Below are 22,104 nucleotides of genomic sequence, written 5' to 3' on the forward strand. Positions count from 1 at the left end.
GGTATTAAGGCACGAGAAATATGCCAAATTTGAACAGCCGGAGCTCGCATACGGCGCGAGTGTAACATTGCTGTGACTCGTTGTGGCATGTTATTGCAAACCCACATACGTGCTACTGCCGACTATCTGACATTTCATGCCGATGAACTGACTACGTGCGCATACTTCCCGATATTTGCATAAAACAGAAAATCTCTTTTGAATACATCGTGAATATTAATTTATAAACAGCATTATTATTGATATTACTACATAGTACCTATTTGTTTTCGAATACATATGAAATATACAATTTAATTTTTTTTAATATGTTTAAGTGTCCTTCGTTGATAATACCTACTATAAATAAAAAAAAGTTTTTTTTTTTTTGTCTCATATAGATGGAAGTGTCCATAGCATACCTAGTGTTAAAATTTAAATGATAAGATCGAAATCTCAATGTTTTTTATCATGATTGTCCTACCCTTTAAAAGATCACATGATGGCTTCGTAGCAGAATAACGAGAGTGATGGTATACATTCGTGAAGGCGTATTGTGTAACAGCCCACTTTTATTAATTTAAATTATCCAATATACAATTTAAAAATATGTTATCCGAAAATTATGAATACCATATCGTTTTTGTGGAATAAAGGCTATGCTGAGATTGGCAAACGATATGCCCATTCGTTGCTCCGTTGCTACGTGAAAATTAAAATCAACATTCCTCATTTATAATAATAAAATTATTCACTACATAATTATAAAATGTGAAATATAATTTAAATGTATAATTATAAATCAATGTACAAACTAAAAGATGTAAGCGTCAATGTTTTTTTAAATTAGACGATAGGTAGTACATTACCTATTCAAATCGACGATACTGTCAGTAAGTGAGCTAAAAACGGATTAAAAAGAAGACGAATAACATTTCAGTCGAGCCTGACAACGAAAACTATTCGAAATTACCTCTTAAAGTCGTTTTAATGAAATCCAAAACGTAACTTATATTTTTGCTGTTTCATCGTAATATTTGCATGTCAATAATTCCAAAAACATACGACCGAAGAGGCAAATCTCTTTAACCAATGCGGGAAACTAATGGCACAGGCGAGGCTTTCGAGAAAATCCGCTTCTTGTTGTCAATACGGGGCAACCGTGATGGCTCCCCCAGTTAAGCCTTTATTTCTCAAGTAAAAGAACACTATCTTGGCTTTTATTGCGCTCTCGCCGCAGACAGATGTAGTCAAATAAAATGAAGAGGAAACAGTCAGTCAAATGGAAATCGATGCTAAAATGTTTTATTTAGGTCGACGAGACGTTAAATGACAACTTCGTAATACATGGCGCGTTAGGAGTTTCCAGAAATCGACGTTTTTAATATAACTAGTGGCCCCGCAGTAGTCGAAATTCGATTGTAATTAATAGAAATTATAAGTTTAAACATTATTATGGTTCTATTGTCAAACACTATTATAATTGGATACTATAATCACAGTATTCGCCAAAACTGCACTATAGATCAATAATATCAAAGACAAAAAATCTACGAATAAATAATAAGTCTTATTCGCAGCAAAAAATATTAATTTATTTTAATTCGATCATAGACTTTAAACAATAACAAAATTTTCCCAATTGACAGTAAACAAAGAGTATATTTTTATGTATATGTTGTGTCAAATACATGGTGGTGTGTGTAATGTTTTCTTTATTAATTTAAAGTATCTTTTATGCATTCTTTAAAAAAATATTAGCATTGTGCACTCCTTCTCTATATTCTCTATAAGTGTGGAAAATTTCATACTTCTCCGTCCGCGCAATTTTCGTAAAAAGGGATACAAAGTTTTTGCTTCACGTATTAATATATAGATTAAGGATAGTCACATCGAGGTGTGATCGGGTTTCACTAGTGTATATAAATAAAACTCAGTGTTTATATATTTGTCATTTATGCGTCCCGTGCAGCCATTTATCAGATTGTGGTGAAACTTAGTACAGCTATTCTTGTTACTCCAAGGTTATCTCATCATTACTTAAGAAAGCTAGAGCGTGAGTAGTTTAAAGAAACCAATGTATTGCATACAATTAGCGGTAGTCACAGCGGAGCGTGTCGGGGTTTTTCTGAAATACATTTACATTATAGAACATTGCATACTATGATTTTCTTATTTGGTGCATGCAACGAAATATACTATTTTTACACATTACGTTTAGGGAGTATATTATAATCTTCGACATATGAAATATGACAATTTTTTTATTTTTTTACTGCCTCGGTTAAGAATAATAATGTAGTTAATTAGAAATTATAGTAAATCTATTTGATGTCATACTTTTATATTAATTAACATTTTTAATCAATCGCAGCTTTATTGCATAGACCGTTACGATAATTTCGAGTGTTTATCCAGAGTACATTTCGGCGAGATTAGCGAAAACTAATGTCCGTTTCTGACTAGAAGCGGGTGCACGGGGGGTTGTGGGTACTAAATGAACCAGTCCCCCCGGGTGTGGGGCGTGCGGTCCCGGCAGTTACCCGGCATCGACGTCACCTTGCGGCTTATCGGCCGTCCGGTCACGCCAGCTGTCGTCGCCTGCCATACGCTCACGTTACTTACACTAACTAAACTGCACCGATTACATTTACCTACTTAAATCTTATCTTATACCTTTATACGAGCAATTCTTGTATATATATATATATAATCTGAATCTCGGAAACGGCTCCAACAATTTTCATAAAATTTAGTATACAGGGGATTTCGGAAGCGATAAATCGATCTAGCTACGATTTATTTTCAGAAAATGTTGTTTTATTCGTGTTTTCAATAATATACACTTCCCGACATCTATTGGCAAATAATAATACTATTTTTCTTAATTGAGAGAAACTAACTGCTTTAAAGACACAATAACACTAAAGCTATTTCAGCAGATGGCGTTGTTAAGCCCCTTATAAAAAAAAAACATCGTCTAATATAAATCTTAATTTATGAACACTAATGTTATATTGAAGTAAACAAAATGTGTTAAGAATAAAACACATTTCCATCCCTAAGTGGGTACTTTATTACGGCACGTTCTAAATCAAATGACAAAGCGTTCCTTATTTTATGTTTCCTCACAGCGCTCCGCATGTATTATGGTATCGTACTCTATTAAAAATATCTTCATATTATTTTGTGGGATAATATAGATAGATTGGAATAATATAATGCAACTCGTGAATTAATTTCGATTTTATTACTTTCACTTTCACTTGAAATTCACTTGTTGTCGTTCTTGGTATCACAATTTTTACAAATAAAGATATACATACATCTTGTACAAAATATGATTGCAATGAAATATGCAAAACAACTGGGAATACCGATTCATGTTTTTAATTCTTTTAAATTATAATTATATTATGATTATTTTATTAAAATATTTTTTAAATTATTTATTATTATTATTATTTATTTTTAAATTATTAAGTATCTTGAAAGCTTTTAAACGAAAATTAAAATTCTTTGAAAGAAATACAACATTTTTTTTACAATACAAATAGGCCTTACCTTATACGAGCCGAAATTCTTAACAGAGCAAGCTAATCACAAATACAACTTTTTTTTAAAAATACAAATAGGCCTTACCTTATACGAGCCGAGATTCTTGACAGAGCAAGCTAGTCTCACGCTCCGACCGGCCGGCACCGTTACGTTCTGAATGACATCCGTAAACTCGGGCTCCTCCACCACTGTAACAAACAAAACAATGGTTACGTTCACAATCAAACCGCCCTCCTCTCTTACTCATGACCAACAACTGGGACCACACTATGTACATCAATAGAAATTAGAGCAAGCAGTCAATGAAATCTGGAAGATTCGAAAATTTATATTAGATTCCAAATTTAATTGTAGGTCTACCTTTATTCTAATCTACCCTGTATTTTTTGAAACTAAAATATTCAAAAATATGTCTCGATTAAAAATACCAGTGGCAATTCATGCTCTTGACTGAATGGAAACGAAACTAAAAGTCAAGTGCGGGCGGGCATCTTTAGATAGGTCTTGAATTAGACGGATTTTCTAAAAAGATATTTTAAAATTATGTCGACTGTTGATGAGATAAGCGCTTCTATTGTAAAAATGATTTTTAAACATTCGACAACATAAAAAAAACAATAACGTGACAGTTTATTAATTCTGTTAATATTTTCAAATTTACATTAACTATTAAAAATGATCATTTATTTTGTATGTTCTTTTGGTACTTATCAGTACAATTTTAATATAATTTATTATATATAATTTATTAGAAACAAAAAAAAATGCAAGTTTCAGAATATCTTTGTGTATCTAACTTAACGTTAGATTCGATTTGTAATTTTCAAATTATCAATGCAGAACGCTTTTAACAAATTGAGTGGGCGATAAGGAATAATGTCGTCGTTTATCAAGCTCCAAGATAGATGGCCGTTACTCTGCTCTGCCCATTTTAAATGCGTTTGTCTTCAACTTGCCAAAATGGCGTTCTTTGTTTTCTTCTTAAGTTCTCACTTTCATCGACGTCGAAGTAAATGGCGAATTAAAACTTATATTCATTTTCAGAGTATACAAGGCCTCAAAACCTTCGCGATTTTCTAGGCAGGATAAATTAATATAGCAATTTCCTTTCTTTGATGTAATTTTTACCAATTAACACTCACGTTTTCTTTTAAGTTCTGAAATTACCCACATTATTATCATTAATTAATGGTAGTTTGCGAAAACAAAATTATCTTATTCAAATAACTTACAGAAACAATGATCTAAGGATGTACAAACACTCTCACATAGTGGAGAGAAATGCTAACTTAGTGTAGTGGTGTTTGGAGAATAAACTTGCTCAATGGCAATAGTTCGACCGCTTCTCGCTTGTTTACATATCACAGACTGCGTTGAACAGACAACAATGAATTTACCTAAGCTTCGAAAGGTTAAAAAAGTTTTTTAGATCGTAATTATGTTTATAATATATAATCGTAGCTTAGTAAGGTTAATGGAAAAGAAAAATTAAAATTTGGATTATCTTAAAATTTACCCAAGAGTACATTTTCAATTGAGTATTTTTTGGAGATTAGAGTTTAAGTCTAGTCTCTTTGCAATTGGGTTTTTAAGCATTACTTTTTGTTTTAACATTTCTTACATCATGGGTTCTTAAAAATGTTATTAAATTGAAACATTTGACATTCTGAGAACATTTCAACACGTAGTAAGGCGTTCAAAGATCGAAACGAAATATCCCTTTGTAAAATCTTCACTCCAACATGAAATATGTACGGCTGAAAATACATCGATAAACGTGCGACAGCGGCTCACAATACTACATTTATCACGTCTGTCTGTGAGCACGGCTTCAGGAGATACTCCACTGAAGATGAAAGCTGCGTGTTTGCTCAACTGATCGTATTAGTTCTAAACACGTCGCTCGATTTTCTACTCCGTTGGCTCTGCCTCAGCTGATGTAAATCGAGCATTACCATAACGCACCCTATTAGCCGCGTATGCGTTCCTGTTAATTGTGCAAAATGATTTAACATTATTGACACTATATGTTACTCGTGGCTCGTTAATACTGTAAATATTGGTTTTTTTTTTTCATTGGTTCCAGAATTGCGGCAAAGAAATTACTCATAAGATCATAAAATATACAGAAAACGCACCTGCAGCTTAGTCGCGCTTCGCACTGGTAAATAAATCAAGAGTTTTCTACAATCCACAACGTAATTTTTAGCAATACCTAATTTTCTCCCAATTCGCAAAATTCGACCATAACCATCGAGACTGAGATTCATTTTTTTCATTGTAATTGAAAAAAAAATCTAATTGTTATCAATATTTCCGTATTAAAAGCACCAAATCTCGTAAATAGCGACTTAACGCAGAAAAATCAGAAAAACAATAAGAAAATTGTACTTAATTGTTTTTCTTGGCTAGAAATACAAAAGTATATTCATACACTGAAATTGGTTGTGGTTTTAGTGATCTAGTGGTGACATACGTTTCCATTGAAAAACATACTTTATTGGCGACAGAATAAAATTGATTATCGATAAACTGCTTAATAAGCGGGTGTTAAAATTAAAACATAAAATTTATCTGGTAGATATAAAATTATTATTTTAATTCAGTGGAAATGACGGATCCAGTACAGGTGTTAAAATCCACTTGTCTAAATTGTCACTTAATCAATTAGATGCCATATAACTTTCACTGGTAATGTTCTGTTGTTAGACATCGACGTTCGAACCCAGTCGTTAATTAGAGACCGTTAGAGCGCTGGTCTGCCGAATAAAAGGAGGAGTAGACAAATATTAGTTAGTTCATTATTGATCGAAGGTTTATCGGCGCGGATAGTCGAGATTATATGTCCAAAATTTAGAAAATATTTACTAATTAATAAAGTTGTAAAAACTACACGGTCTTTTAAAAAAAAAACATAAACTTGGTCGCTCTTTGACACTTAAATTGATTTCAGGTTTCTGAATCACGCTTTTTTTATTATTATTTTTCCTCTGATGGGTGGACGAGCTCATGGCCCACCTGGTTTTAAGTGGTTACCGGAGCCCGTAGACATCTACAACGTAAATGCGTGGATCTTGAGATATAAGTTCTAAGGTCTTAGTATAGTTATAATGGCTGCCTCACCCTTCAACCCTTAAAACTTGCGTGAATGTGAAATTAATAACCATTTTGTAAATGATGGCGATTTAAACAAAATGTTTCGCTTGTAAAATTCAACTACAATTGACAGCTCTCGCAATATGAATCTTACATATGAATTCATATCTTTTTAGGACGGAGCTTGTTTCAATAATACCTCACATTAAAATTAACAAGCGTAACGTGGGTAATAATCTTACGCCACACAAGGCCGTGCGGTGTGTGCAAAGGTATTTGGGGGTTAATTAAGAAACCGCAGACACAGGGAGTTAATCCCTTTGTCAACTGCGGCAAGACGCTTTTGCTATAGAAACGATGCCATTCTCATTGATTGTATCATGAAGCTATCTGTATAACAAATATTAACAGTATTTAAAATATCAGTGTAGTTGAGTTGACGTAAAAGTACTTTTGCCATATAAAGGTACTTTATAAAATATAATTTCAAAGACGCTAATTATAAAAAAATAATGTGATATCTAAATTTCATCATCAGCCTATAACAGTCCACTGTTGGACATAGGCTTCTTCAATTGCACGCCACTGAGCACGATTCTCGGCCTCTCTCATCCACCATTTGTTTCCATATTCCGTATTTAAATTTAGCATTTTTTTATTTTGGAACGAAGTTCCTTATGGTACGATACAGAGGGGTACCCTAACCGGGAAAAAACGTCCGTAACGTGAGTTTTTTTTTATTATATATTTTTTATAAATCTTTGTGAATAAAATAAAGTTGATAACTTTGTAAATTATTTTTATTTTTATTTTTATCAATAAAAAATAAAATAAAAAAAATGTAAACCCGAATAATTATTTTCTTTACACCTCGAATAGAACCCTTCAATTCGAATCAATTCGTTCGAGCAAAAAATTCAACTAACTAATTAAAGCCGTTTTGATTAGACTCGATCGGACTTACTACTGGTTTTTTTTTGTCTCGCGTCACGAAAGGAAAAATCACGGAAATGTGAACTGTAAAACCCAATTTTTACATAGTATTTATAAAATATGTTTATAATTTTTTTCACAAAAAACAACTAACGTATTCATATAATTACAAACAGATACACATAATAATGAAACTTAAATGTATTCTTTGGTTAATTACAATTTCGCATCAAGTTATTGGAATGAGAAGTTATTCAAATAAATGCAATCGGGATTGGGCCGACTAAATATTCCAAAACTAATAATGAATGGGGCCGCCTCGGACGTTCCTAACTCGAGATAATCTCATATTAAATCTGCCCCTTATGCAAATCAAAAGCGGTCACTCGGAAGTCATCAAGCACGGATGGACCCACGAGTTGAGATGGGAAATGTCCCTTTATTGATGAAGAAGAAATCCATTTGTATATTTGTTATTTGAATTATACAAATACAATTTTGTTACTTTAGATTATGAATGAGCGAAATTCGAAACATAAGGTCAAAATTCAGATTTACTAAGGTTGCAATGAAATAACAACATGTGACTCTTTTGCGCCGATTTGATTTGCCGTACGCAACAGAATTATGTAAGTTTAAAAAGCTTCCGGATTTCATATTGTATACTAAACAAGGTGACTGATCATACTACAACACAAATTGACAGGGATCATGCTGACAAATTGATTGAGGAATCACAGACACCTCGTTATAACAACAGTGACATACCCATGACAAATGGCATAATACTCCAACAAGCCGTTTATAAAAATATCCGCTTTAATCTATTAGATATTTTCTCCTCTAACTTTTGTTGAACACCGTTAATTTAGTTTCATTTGACTTTTATTTACTATATTAAATTTAATAAACTACATAAAAAGTAATCATTTGATTTTTATTTATTATTTTTTAAATTATTAAATATCGTTCTTCTTGCTCAAAAAATCAGTTGTTATTTACTATAAAATAGTGGTTAACGAAGCATATAAACATGAATACGTAAATTCCACCACAACCTTGAAATATGAGGTCTCGATTGAATAGCTGTCCCACCCTTCAAAACCACAACGCATTACCGCTTTATTGTCAAAACAGGCAGGGTAGTAGTACGTTCTATGATTTACGTTCACAAGCTTACAAAAAAAAATAAGAAAATTTTAATTGTTTTGAATTTCATTAAACGATTTCGTTAACAAATTAGGAGCTGTGGTCAAATTAAATTTGAACGTCGCAATTCAATTTTCGACCTGTTTACACGTCGAAAGGTTGAACGTTTACACGCTGTATAGTTTGTATCAACACACAAAAAACTTATCCCCGGTGGCTGTTACAGTTTATGGAAACTGCAGCCCCGTGGCCGAATATTTAAGTTTATACGTCCCTTGTCACAGATGTTGCTCGTAATATTCTCATATACGATCAAATTCTTTTAAGAGATCCGTAGATAAAGAACATGGCGTCGGGTGTTTGGGCGGTTCGGACATTCACTTATTTGTATGCTTAACCCTTCGCCGAGACCGAGACGTGACTATTCGAGATACATAAACTGTGAGTGAATACAGAAAATAGAAACATACTAACGTACATATTATTTTTAGTGGATCGCAATGTGGCAAAATTAGTTGTTTGCTTTGTAAATTTTAGGTTTTTTTTTTAATTTTGTGTGTTTAGAGTGTTTTGTGTATTTAATGTTTTTTACCGTTTCTTAAATGAATAATTAATTACGTTACCTCTCTTTTCTTCTACAAAGCACCTTAAATTAGTTTTTGATTAGAAAAAGTACAAATAGGTTTGCATCTTAAGATACTTTTTGCTTGATTTGACTAATTTTATTGTTAGAGACCTTAAATTGTTTTATTTCCAGTTATTACAGTTACAGTTATTTTCACACATCACATATTTATAATCACAAAGTGAATGCCGTCCCATGTTGTATCTACCGAATTAGAATAACGGCAATCCTGCTCACCAAGCAAAAAAGCATATGTACCTGTACTGAAGTTATGAATTTGACTTAGTGGAGATTTTATTTCATTATTCATATTTTGATTACGTTTATAATACGACAGAATGTTAAAAAATACGTATTTATGTTATTATAATGATATGATATACAAAAACGTATTTGTAAGGAATGGAAAAAAAAAGTTATATCGTAAAGTCATCGAGGGTGAGCGGTCGTGTCTCGGTCAGTTAGGCGGATGTACGGAAGCAGATGTTGACAGTCCACCGCCCCTGCATCGCCCCCGGTCGCCGCCCGGAACATCCATTCAATCTTGTCATGCTGTCCAATATCGTAACGTGTGAATGTGCCTTTACGTATTTATTACGTGTCTCTCACTGCTTATTTATTGCACGCGTGGAAATGACAAATACGAGAATTGATGCTCCATAAACATCTTTTGATTTTTAACTCAACTTGATATTTCAATCTCAATATAATTTGTGAGTTATTATCAAACTTTTACGGTTTAATCTCGAATTTTTTATTGTCATTATATTATTTCTGAAGTGATCACGAAAACAATAATGTATGTATTCAAAAATGTAGTTATATAGTTATATCTACGACTCACAAAAACTGAAGAAGATAGAGTTGTCATGACAAATCTTATAAATATAAGACGGGCGGTTACTTCGACATTCGTCGTGGTAATGCATTAATTAATACAAGTAAGCAATAAATACATGTCTGCAATCTTACTTTCGGTTATCAAGTCGAAATCTCAATTGCGTTACACAATTAAATTAGTACAAAATGAGGTAGAAATAAACAAGACCGTAGTATTAGTCCAACGCTGATAACACAACTCTAGAGATTAGCTAGAAATATCGGTAGGAAAACAGCATAACGATAATGCTACGGAGTGCTACGAATGAGAAGTATCGTTCGCTTCGTTCGATATGCATCTGTTGTATATACCGTTATCTTTAAAGATCCCCTGACCTTAATTATTTTCAAAATAACACAGTACTTTAAAAGTAATTTACATATTTAGCAAATAATGTCAAAGACTTTTTACTTTTTAACACGCTTTTATTAACTTGGTATGTCTGTAACGGAAGCTTTGAACGTCATTTTCGCCGACTTCAAGAGATCCGATAAACTTGAAAATTTTGCAGTCGCATCAAAGACCGATAACATTATAATAATTTTATAACTTCACTTTAAAATCCTGAGCACTGTCAGCAGTATATGAAAAATATATGAAAGTAAATGTTAGTCGGGTTTGCTATTTAAGCGTTTTTTTTTGAGATTTTAACTGCATGTTTTTAGTATTTAGTAATTTACCAATATTTTGTCAGTTGATGTCACGTAATACAGCTTCTAAATCCGGATTAGTAATTGGAGGAATGTTTTGAGTATGACGAGCGCTAGTCGAGAGATCTAATTAAAGCACCTAGCGCGGTGTGCCACCGAACCCCAGTCGGGGCCTATTATCACGCCTCCTACTCCTATTAGCATTGTCTCCTTGAGGGCGATACTTATCTTTATTTAAATTCACTTCTTGGTAATTGGGTTGACGAGTCGACAACGTGATTTGCATTGATGAAAATTGGCCAGTGTACCCACGGCCCTCGTAACTTCCTTTCGACGGCTAATTTGTTTTATTACGTTTGTAAAACTGAGCCGATTTTATCGCCGCGAATTGTTTGACTAGAATAATTAATGTCGAAGAATCATACGACAATTCCTTAAGCATCAAACAATAATGTCCATGTTACTATGGATGTTACAATGTCTATGTGCATTTCATTGTTATTTTTTATACCTTTCACATCATCAACACAGATTGACACTTCTTCATGAGCAATTACTTCAGTCATACTAGTCACACTTTTACCATCTATTTTAAATTTGTCACTATCAACACTGTTACCTCTGGTTTCTTCAATAATGACTACATCATTATGTGTATATAAGTCTGGATTTTGAGGTAGTACATATAAAGGAACATTTGCAGCTTGGAAATCAACAAAAAAGGAATATTTATCGCATGATTCTATTATCTACAAAGAATACCGAATTATTTTTTTAATAACACGGGGACCAGATCTAAAATACATACATACAGTAAAAATATAAATTAGTAATGTTTTAAAAAAACTTCGATTAGTTATTTGAATCTTTAGAGCTCACTCGTTATGATGCCCGAAGGTCATTAAATAAGGTAATGTCGATTTTATTGAATGCCGCTTGCTGATTTATGTTCTATTAATCTTATTTGGTTACCCTCGTTCTATTTCTATTACTATTCTTCAATGTATAGACACGTCGAATTATATTGTTTTACCATATTATTGTTTCATTTTATTGTATTTGTTGTATGTATGAGCTAATGGTTCACCTGGTCTTAAGTGGTTAGCAGAGCTTATAGATATTACAGCGTAAACGTTGCCACATACTTTGAATTATGAACTATAAATAACAAGGTTTCAAAGATAAAAAAAAATTAAAATACATGCTACATGCATAACATAAGGATTCATTTACCCCTTGTAACTATTTTAAATTCAATGAAGGTCGCTCTTAAAGATTCTATTTTTTTTTCTAACTCACTTTATATTTATAATAAATGGCAGATACAAAATTATTTTCACATATTTCTACACGGATGTGTTGTACTGTTTTATTAATTAAAATCTGAAAGGCTTTGCGTTCTACACACCACGCGCTGGATGGCTCTTGTATTTGCGTAACAAGTGTAAACGTAGATTAGGGTAGCGCGAACGTCACGTTACCATTTCTGCCGGAAGCTCAATATGAACGCATTCAAAGAAGATGCGCTTGGTTATTTCTCATTACGGCACACGCGATAAAATCACAGAGTCGTTGCCTCATTAAAATCTTCTGGTGCGCGCATCTGTAGGCCTTTTGTGAAGGCTGAAGCGCGCCGCTCTCGACGCCTTTCGCGTGTCATTTCGGGCACAATGCGGCGCAGTGAGGGACGCAGCTCCTGGCAATTTTTGCTCTGACATCCGAGGGCGGTACTTTTATCAGCTTATCGGGGAATATATTACTCTGAACACCGTTACATTCGATTCACGTTACATGCTCGTAACGTTTACGATTGTATCAATTTTATTTTAGGTTTAATTTATGTAACTAATAAAAAAATAAACATATCCAAAAATGAGCGGACGCAGCACTTTTTTATAAAATAAATAAAACATTATAATAGTACGCAAAATAAAAGATAATTACCAAACATTGAAAAGCGACTATTAATGTTTTCCTATGTAAGCAAGTAGATGCACTTAATATAATTTATATTAAAATGATATCTTTGCATTTTCTGCGACAATGGCTAAGTCTAAATTTTCTATTTGTTTCCATCCAACGAAGTTACACGAACCAGTCTGTCGCAACAGAAATAACCAAGTTAGTTTGCAATCAAGTTTAAAGAACAAAAGTCTATTATTCTTGTGCTGAAAGCAGTACTAAGATACAAGGTGGACTTTTGTTTATATTTGTCACTTAAAAATATTTCTAATATCTAGTTTTTCCAGTATTTTTAAATACTCAGGAAGCAATACAAAATTGGTATTTTTTTTAAGTAATTGGTTGGTGTTATTATGTATTTTAAGCCCACATGGAAATGTATCTATTTCTACCATGAAGCACTACTGGCTTAATCAATTTAATCTTTGATATATCATGTCTTAAGTTTGATGGCGGTATTAAAATCTATGAATTTCGATAACCAATTCACAGCAGTTTGTCTATCAGCACCATAAACAACAAACATTAAAAATTGCGCTACCTAACTATAACTGAGAGGGTTACAATGGAGGCTGATGGTAGGACCTCTTGTGAGTCCGCGCGGGTAGGTACTACCGCCCTGCCTACTTCTGCCGTGAAGCACTAATGCATTTCGGTTTGAAGTGTGGGGCAGTCGTTGTAACTATACTGAGATCTTAGAACTTATATCTCAAGGTGGGTGGCGCATTTACGTTGTAGATGTCCATGGGCTCCAGTAACCACTTAACACCAGGTGGGCTGTGAGCTCGTCCACTCATGTAAGCAATAAAAAAAAAGGTTCTTATCCATTAAAGCAATACCTTCTAAGAGAACATACTCTTATTTGATGTAGTGCTACCAGAACGCTCTTTGCTTTAGAGACGGCTACACAACGAAAATAGCCACGTAAACTTGCAAAATTTAAAGAAACTTCGAAATTCGAACGTTACACAAATTCAAGAAAGCAAGCAAAAAGCTAGAACATAAAATTAAAAAAAGCAATTGGGTCCGTTAGACTATGCAAATTCACGAAGCTATGTGGTAGTCACTCGTCTGGGATTTTGCAGAAATATACTAGTATTATTGTGTTAGGAAATTTGGAAATTACGTTTTTGCTGTTAGACTTTAAAAGTTACTCAGCTAACAATATTATTAATACGAAAGTAACTCTGTCTGTCTGCTACCTTTTTACGCCCAAACAACTAAATCGATGAGACGAAAGTTGATAACGAAAAAAGCTGAAACTTGGAATATAATATAGACTGCCTTTCATCGCACTGAGTGCACACACAGTAATGCAATGATCTAATGATGATTCTACGTACTCGCACGTAACATGAACGTATGCCCACTAATACTCACTGTTGGAAACCTATTAGTAATTTATTTACTGGTATAGCAGGATATAGCGTCAATCTGCACAGGGAGGACTGTATTATTGCTGAGAATGCGTTCCAGCTTGAGGAATAACATACCCATTAACGCCTAGTGACTTTGGATTGTAACTAATAGAATTCAGACTACTTTCCTCTTCATCGGCAGAAAAATAAACTTCTCATTCTTCATTTATTTCTGTGATTCATCTTTTCGATTCATATTGCTTAGAAAGTAATAATACAAGGATGTTTTTTTTTTTTTTTTTTTTTTTTTTTTTTATGATTGAAAGTTTACTGGTGGCCCGAAGGCCTTTCCAGTTTCACCAGGACAGGTGGGCGAGCAAAGGCTCAGCCAAGAGGGGTGGGATTTGCTAACAACTGCCCGAGCGCCTCCGAAGGAGACCTAACAACTCAAGAGCAATTGTTTCGCGAATGAATCTACTACCGGATCGGAATCGCGACCCGCTGAGAAGATCCGGCGAGAAACTCAGCGGGCTGATGCATGGGTTAGGTTGCACGTCGACCTCTTTGTCGAGTTCGACGAGTACGGTTACCGGGGTCCCTAAGCCTGCCCCTAGTATTAGAGCTGAAGGCATCTAATGCAAAGGTTATTGGATCTGATGGATCCGTAAGGACGTGTCTAGGGCGTCGACGGTGACTGGCTCCTGCATGATCAGGATTCGGGGAGTAGTCAGCGGCGGCAACGATAAGGCGATTATCATGACGCATAGCCTTATCGAAGTATCGTTCCGACGCTGACTTCATGTATTTCCGAATTGATTCGAGGCCCAGGTCGTCGTGTAGGTCAACGTTCCTCACGAACCACGGAGCCCCGACAGCTAACCTGCAAAAGCGGGATTGTAGGGATTGGAGGGTGTCTATGTGTGTGCGGGCCGCGTGAGCGAACACCACACTCGCGTAAGTCATGACGGGCCTTATGCAAGTTTTGTAAAGTGTCACCTTGTTCCGAAGGGACATTTTACTCCGCTTACAGATCATGGGGTAGAGTCTACCGAGAATAAACGCGGCACGGTCACGGACTGATTTTATATGCGGGCGGAATGTCATCGATGCATCCAGGGTAACGCCCAGGTACTTGACCTTCCTGGCCCAGGGTATGGGTTGTCTAAAGAGAGTAATCGGGGGTGTGAGATTCCTCCTCCTAATCCGGGAGGAAATCCGTGTGGAGCTTCCCCTCTGAAATAGCACCGCAGTACTTTTCGCTGGGTTGATGTCTATGCGCCATTTTCGGAACCACTGTCCTAGGGCTAGGGCTGCGCTCTGAAGCTTCTTCGCGATTAGGGACTTATTTCTACTAGAATAGTAAACAGTCGTGTCGTCGGCGAATAAAGCTAAATGGGTCGGCGGCGACCGGGGAATATCGTTGACGAATAAGCTAAATAGGAGGGGTGAGAGGACAGAGCCTTGCGGGACTCCAGCTGTGAGAGGTCGTGGGGAGGAGCGGGTTCCCTCGACTCGATATCGAAAAGAGCGGTTCGACAAGAAGTCCCGTATGATGAGCACGAGACTATCCGGCACGCCCATGTTGAATAGTTTGAAAATCAAACCATTGTGCCAGACTTTGTCGAACGCTTTTGCGACGTCGAAGAAGAGAGCTCCCGTGTATAACGGTTTTGGTCGATTAAGCCCCACAAGAATGTGCTCCGTGAGGCGGTGCACCTGTTGAACGCATGAGTGATTTGTACGGAATCCGAATTGTTCATCGATAAGAATGCCCTTGGATGAGACGAAGTCTCTGAGGCGTTTGTAGAGCAGACGCTCATACAGTTTGCCTAGAGACATGAGGAGGCTAATCGGGCGGTAGCTCGTCGGATGATTTTTTGGTTTACCGGGTTTATGTATGCCGATAACGTCCGCTTCTTTCCACACCGCGGGAAAGATACAGTTCGCCATAGCGGCATTGAAAATAGATGCCAACATCACGATGAGTTGGACGGGTAGAAGTTTAATAACGCGGTTGGATATACCGTCGGAACCGGGAGCCTTGCGAGGACGTAGGTCTTTGATCAAGTCTTTAACTTCCATCGGGGTGAACAAGGATGTTATGTTATGCTTATTTATTTATTGCGTAGGCGGGTGAATGAGAACAAGGTAAATCCACCCTGAGTAAAATGGCTACCGCAGCCCATGAAAACCATTGCGTGAATGCCACGCCAACCTTGAGATATGAGGTTACAAACTGTAACGCATTATTGCTTCGCGGCAGAAATGAGCAGGTAAGTGGTATCTACCCGTGCGTGATCACAAAACGCCCTACCAAAAACACGTATGATCGTGTATCACTACCGCTTAATATACGAGTACCTATTAGCTTCAAATGATATAATAGTACACTCTTCATACAGAATCACAGATATTAATTTTTGTGTAACAAATTCGTATTATAAGGAGACGTGTATCAGAATCACGTATTGTCATGTATCGAACGCAATGGATGCAGGTCACGGCTCTCGCCCCAAAAAGCGCTGAATCTCCGAACACGGATGTGAGCTGATAGTATCTTGTTGGCAGATTGATACAACAAGCTGAGTTACGAGCTAGCGGTATTCTGATTCATGATGAACTAAGTAAATAAAATGAATAAATTTTCAAAATAAATCCAAATACAATATTTCGTAAACTTACAGTGTAAAACTGTAAATAATTTGATCAATTTAAATCAAAGACACGTCAAATAAGAATAAAAATGAATCTTTTATTAAGGGAACCTCTGACAAAGAACAGTTCCGTTAATATGTATGTAGATATGTGCTTAGTGAGTGCAGTAACGTATTCCGTCGTCGGGTGCGGATCGTTATCTGTTTCTACTAAAGGAAACTGGCTTTCCACGAAAGAACCACCCCACTGGTTTCAGACTCCCCGACGCGCATCTTGATTTTTTCCCTTTGCATTTTTTTCTTTCTTTTTTCTTTGCTATCGTGCACCTGCTAGTTAGCCGCCTCGAGCGCCCATTGCTCTTGTATCTGAACGCTTGTATCGTATTTAAATTAATTATATGAAAATGTAAAAATAGCTTTTAATAAACGATAATATTTAAAAATATGATGATGATTTAGTAATTCAAGCTTAAAGTGCCATGCAGGCGCAATGTAGGTTTTGTATCTTTCCATATCAGTTGTTAAAACGTAATGAATGGAAAATTATTTCCTGCCAATTTGTGGCTATTTTATGAAATCCCGTTAGGAGATTTAGTCAGGACTAAAGACGAACAACATTAAATTTACAAACAATTTCTTCTTATAAAGAAAGGTAATGTGAAAAATACAACAGGCTATGAAGTTTAATGTAAGATGTCAGTTCGAAGAATTGCTCTCACAGAAGCACTACAGTTTCCTTGATACATTTGTATTCCTTACAGAGTAGCAATCAATATCCCTTGAACAGCAAGTGCTACGACAGGGCTGTCACTGTACTGAAATTCTTAAAACTTTTATAGTTCTCAAAATAAATATAAATCATTGTTGTATGAGATACTCTGTTGAGACTTTCATAAAGAAATGAAGAGACATACAAGACAGTTCAATTACTTTTTTAATCTGTTTGTTATCCGGTTTCTTTATTGCCGAGCTGTTTTAATATAAATCTTGACGTGTCAAATTATGGTCCTATTTCGACCACGCGACGAGCGCTAGTTAATCGTATTAATATTTTGAACTATACTATGGACGTTCAAATATAATTAACATTTGCAACTTTTGCTTTTATAAACATACTAGCTGTACCCGTCCGCTTCGCTGGGCATTTAAAATTAACATTATTATTTCTCGCCCCCACAAGGATTCTCATCATTAACGCCCCCGCAACTAGTGTAGGGAGTCCAACACTCATATAAATATTAACCTATCCATTAAGTCCACGTATTTTCTACCTGGATACCAAGTTTCAAGTCAATCGGATGCATGGTTCAGTAGTTATAACGGAACATCCGTAAAAAACACTGTAGATTTATATATTAAGTATAGATTTCACTACAATGTACAGTAGTAAATGAACACTTTTATACAATTTACGACAATCTATCGTTGCCAACATTATTTTAAGAAAATCGTGGACATTTTTGCACGCAGTCAGCTCACAAGCTTTGTGCACTTTTCCATGTATGGTAGGTAAGCTGTTCGTTGGCAAGAAGCTAAGACTTAGATAGAGTAATTATATAAGGTCGAGGATTTTTGGTACTTACACAAGTTACATATTTGATTTGTAGACAATGCATACTTAAATGCATTTTATATTTTATTCTTCTACAATTGTGGATAAAAAACAGTGCACTACGCTCCGATCCATTCAATACGTAGAGAACACAATAAGATGGTATAAAAATACTTATGAATAATTTTAGTTAAAACAAAAATAATTGTTGTTATCGTTAAAATACGTGAATGTTTTACGATTGTGTATATTCACAGCCAGTAGTGACATACATCCGTGTTGATATGATGTATGGGTATATTGTCGACTGTAGAACAATATGATGTTCTTGTATCGCAAAAAAATAAAGCTGGTGTGGCGTCACGCGCATCTAATAAAATAACAACGACAACACGGTGCGGATGGGGCTTGATACATATTTGAATACATTACCGAACACGCAGATAATACCGAGGACGTTCCTTATACTTATTCACAGCACCTTCTCAAAATGAATACACAAACATTGTAGCCAGAAAAACCTAATAAACTCATCCTTTTTCCATTTATAATACAATTACTATCGACTATTTTGTTGCATTGGAATTAATAAGTGATCGTAGATTCATTAAGTCAACTTATTTAAAAAGCGGTTCAACGACCCCTTCTAGTTCTCGGTGTGAAAAAAGACGATTACCTTTATCTTTTAAACTTATCTACGACTTGACAAATTCGTTTCTGAATTCTCGCAAAATATTGGCGTAGAAAATAATATAGTCTGAATAATATTTTTATTAGATACAAACGTTTCTCGAACCTAGGAAGTATGAAAAAAAATATAGAAAAACCTGCAGATTTATTTAAAGATCGATTTTGAAAACCTAGGTATAATCTTAGTTTATAATATCATCCTGTATTGTTCCACCAGCAGATAGCTCCATTAAGGAGAAGTTGACTTGCGACCAAAGAAGGAAAAAAGTGTTCATTTAAAAAAATGTATTTTAAAGTTTTCATACACACATTGCCAGTTTACTACTTTGGTCCATAAAGGTTATCTACCAGCCGAAACATGAAGATTGTTTTATAGGTAAATTTAAAACAAAACGTTAACAATAATATTTGGCATACAAGATATGCGTCTAGCACGCGTTCGCTCACTGATTTCCTGTAAACATATTTGTTGTTGACAGCTAAGAACTTATAGACACATTATTCAACATCAAATTTACTATTTTATTTTTATCTTTACGTTTATTTGAAGCCAATATTGCTACAGAGAATGATTTTATTAATAATATATTTGATAAAACAAAAACGTAGAAGTATAAAAAGTAAAATCTGTAACAATACTGATATTTTATTAGAAAGCTATCGAAACGGCTCAACAACAGCTGATGGACTCTGAAGGAGCAAGGAAATGGCACGAGAACATCAATGAGTTAATGTAAGTTGTGGAGATTAGACGTCGGCCGCCACGTCAGGATGCCCTCCTCGTCGAACTGAAGAGGTGCTCGAGACGAGACCCTTGTTCCCGCGACATTTGTGAGCAAACACGACGACGACAAAATATGCAGAGCGCGCCCTCAAATTAAGTTTTGCGTACCTATTCGCCGGTATTTTATATACAATTTGTCATTATAAAATAACTGAGTCGGGATTTTATTATGTTTTTATTATGTTGATATTTTAGGAATGAGACTTTTCACCTCCCCCGGATTACTGTTGTTCTCGAATTTTCCAAACACTTTACTATCAATCATTTTAATAAAGTACATATTTCAGTGTTAATGTTAAAAGTCAGAACGACTTGTAAGCAGGGCGAATAATTAGAAATGTTCAGAGGCAGAGTCCGCGAGTGATTGATGTAGTGGAAGCCGTTACTTCCACGACCCCCTGATCTACCTCGCACCGACAACTTGGAGACATTAAGAATATTTAAATTGTAAATTTCTCCCTGCACTGAATACCTATTTACAGAAAGTTTGCCCTTTTGTACAAACAGAAAACGGAAGCCGGTAACTTGTAAACGTAGCTGACATAAATTTAAATATTTACGACCAGTAAAACTCAATTGTAAATAGAGTATATATATTTTATGAATAAAAACAAAATATACATATTCTATTACCATTTATAAGAGTTTCGCTATCAAAAAGAAATGAAAACTCGAGCGTCATCTCAAAATCCATTATTGTTAATTTCACAATATTCCTGCAATCGCTAGAAAATAGATTTCAATCGAAAAAAATATATCTAATGTAGCTCTAAAACTCTAGTACCTACGTGAGTCGTGCTACGGGACGCTACGCGAACATAGCGAGTAAAGAACCGAACTGATTGAATCATCTCGTGCTCTTTGTCATAAATCCGAAAGCGGCCGGCCATCTAACAATGCGTCCTGAAATCGCTCCATTTCTCATTTTGTTACTCTCCCCTTTAATCTTGCATCCGCGGAAAAATGGATCAACGTTGTAAAAGGCCATTGCAATGCAGACAGAGCTATGGTTCTGATTAATCTATTGTGAGAGTATCAACTGCCATGTTCTCTTTAGTGAAAGGAAAAATTGCTGATAATCTGTGAAAAAGAAAAATCGTCTTTATAGCTGCATGTTAATTTAAATTTTTATAAATTATTTAAATCTTCATCAAGAAGCTTTGAATGTTGTCGTGACGTTAGAAAATACAATGTAGGAATATTAAAATGCTGTACCATAGAAAATATAGCATGGTATGTATAAACTATATTTCTTTAAAATCCATCTTAAAATATTAACTGGTACGATGACCTAAGTATTGTTAGTATGTTTTTTTTCTATATCATAGATATGCCTTATTTTTCGTATTTAAATCTCAAAATCTGAAAAACTGTTAATATATTCAGCAAGGTCCTTAAAATAACTCTAAATGAAAGAACATTCAGAATTCCAAATAATTGTGTGTTTCCGTTTATAAGATAACCGAAATCCGAGCGAGCCGAGATTACGATGGTGACCAACTGATCCGGGACGGAAGAAAACAGAATGTCTCGCTACTTGGATAATGTTAAATTTATTGCAGCGCTAAAATGTTTACGGATATCGCGCGGAAACGAAACGCGCCCCGAGAACGGCGAACGCTACTCACCCTTGTAAACACGTTTTATTGGCTTTATAATATGTTTTACGCGTGACGTTTTACAAACGATCCCAGAGGAGCGTCGAATTATTTTTACGGCACGCTCTCAAAAGCCAAGCGAAAACATACCACAATTTAGTGCACGAATGATTTTATAATTACACGAAATCAAATTTATGAACAATCCCAGAGCCTCGGTAATTTATACTAGAAACCGAACGTTGGTCTAGGACGAGGAGATATAACACGATGAAAGTTTAGCAAAGTTTAATTTTCCAAACGAAATTGACCGTTTTAGACATGGGTGCTAATTTGTGAAATCACTGAATGAAATGTGCTGCGTAAAGTGCGGAATGTGGCGCAGCGGAACAATTGCATGCCTTAATACCAGTCAGTCGCTTGATGAAGGTCTAACCCGCACCCTCACACCACTTCTTGCTGTCAGGCGCTCACAAATAGATGCCTACACTACACATATAGACAAACACACGGTAACGTGTAATAAATAATAATTACATTGGTATAAAGAAAAACAACCAATGTTTTTCTTTTCGGATATGTGTCAAAATTTCCGTAATGTGAAACTCATACGTGTCTGAATGTGACGACTCGTCA

The 22,104-nt window shown here is 35.2% G+C and overlaps 1 protein-coding gene across 1 annotated transcript in view; it reads right to left on the reverse strand.

Annotated features, from left to right (window-relative positions):
• Positions 1–22,104, reverse strand: part of LOC101741021 (lachesin) — a 117,844-nt gene that overhangs the window by 15,039 nt on the left and 80,701 nt on the right. Inside the window, exon 2 of the mRNA XM_038011144.2 lies at positions 3,622–3,725. Within this exon, the coding sequence (XP_037867072.1) occupies positions 3,622–3,725 (104 nt within the window). The remainder of the gene's footprint in view (positions 1–3,621; positions 3,726–22,104) is intronic.

Source organism: Bombyx mori, chromosome 5 (assembly GCF_030269925.1).
Source record: "Bombyx mori chromosome 5, ASM3026992v2".
Lineage (NCBI taxonomy): Eukaryota > Metazoa > Arthropoda > Insecta > Lepidoptera > Bombycidae > Bombyx > Bombyx mori.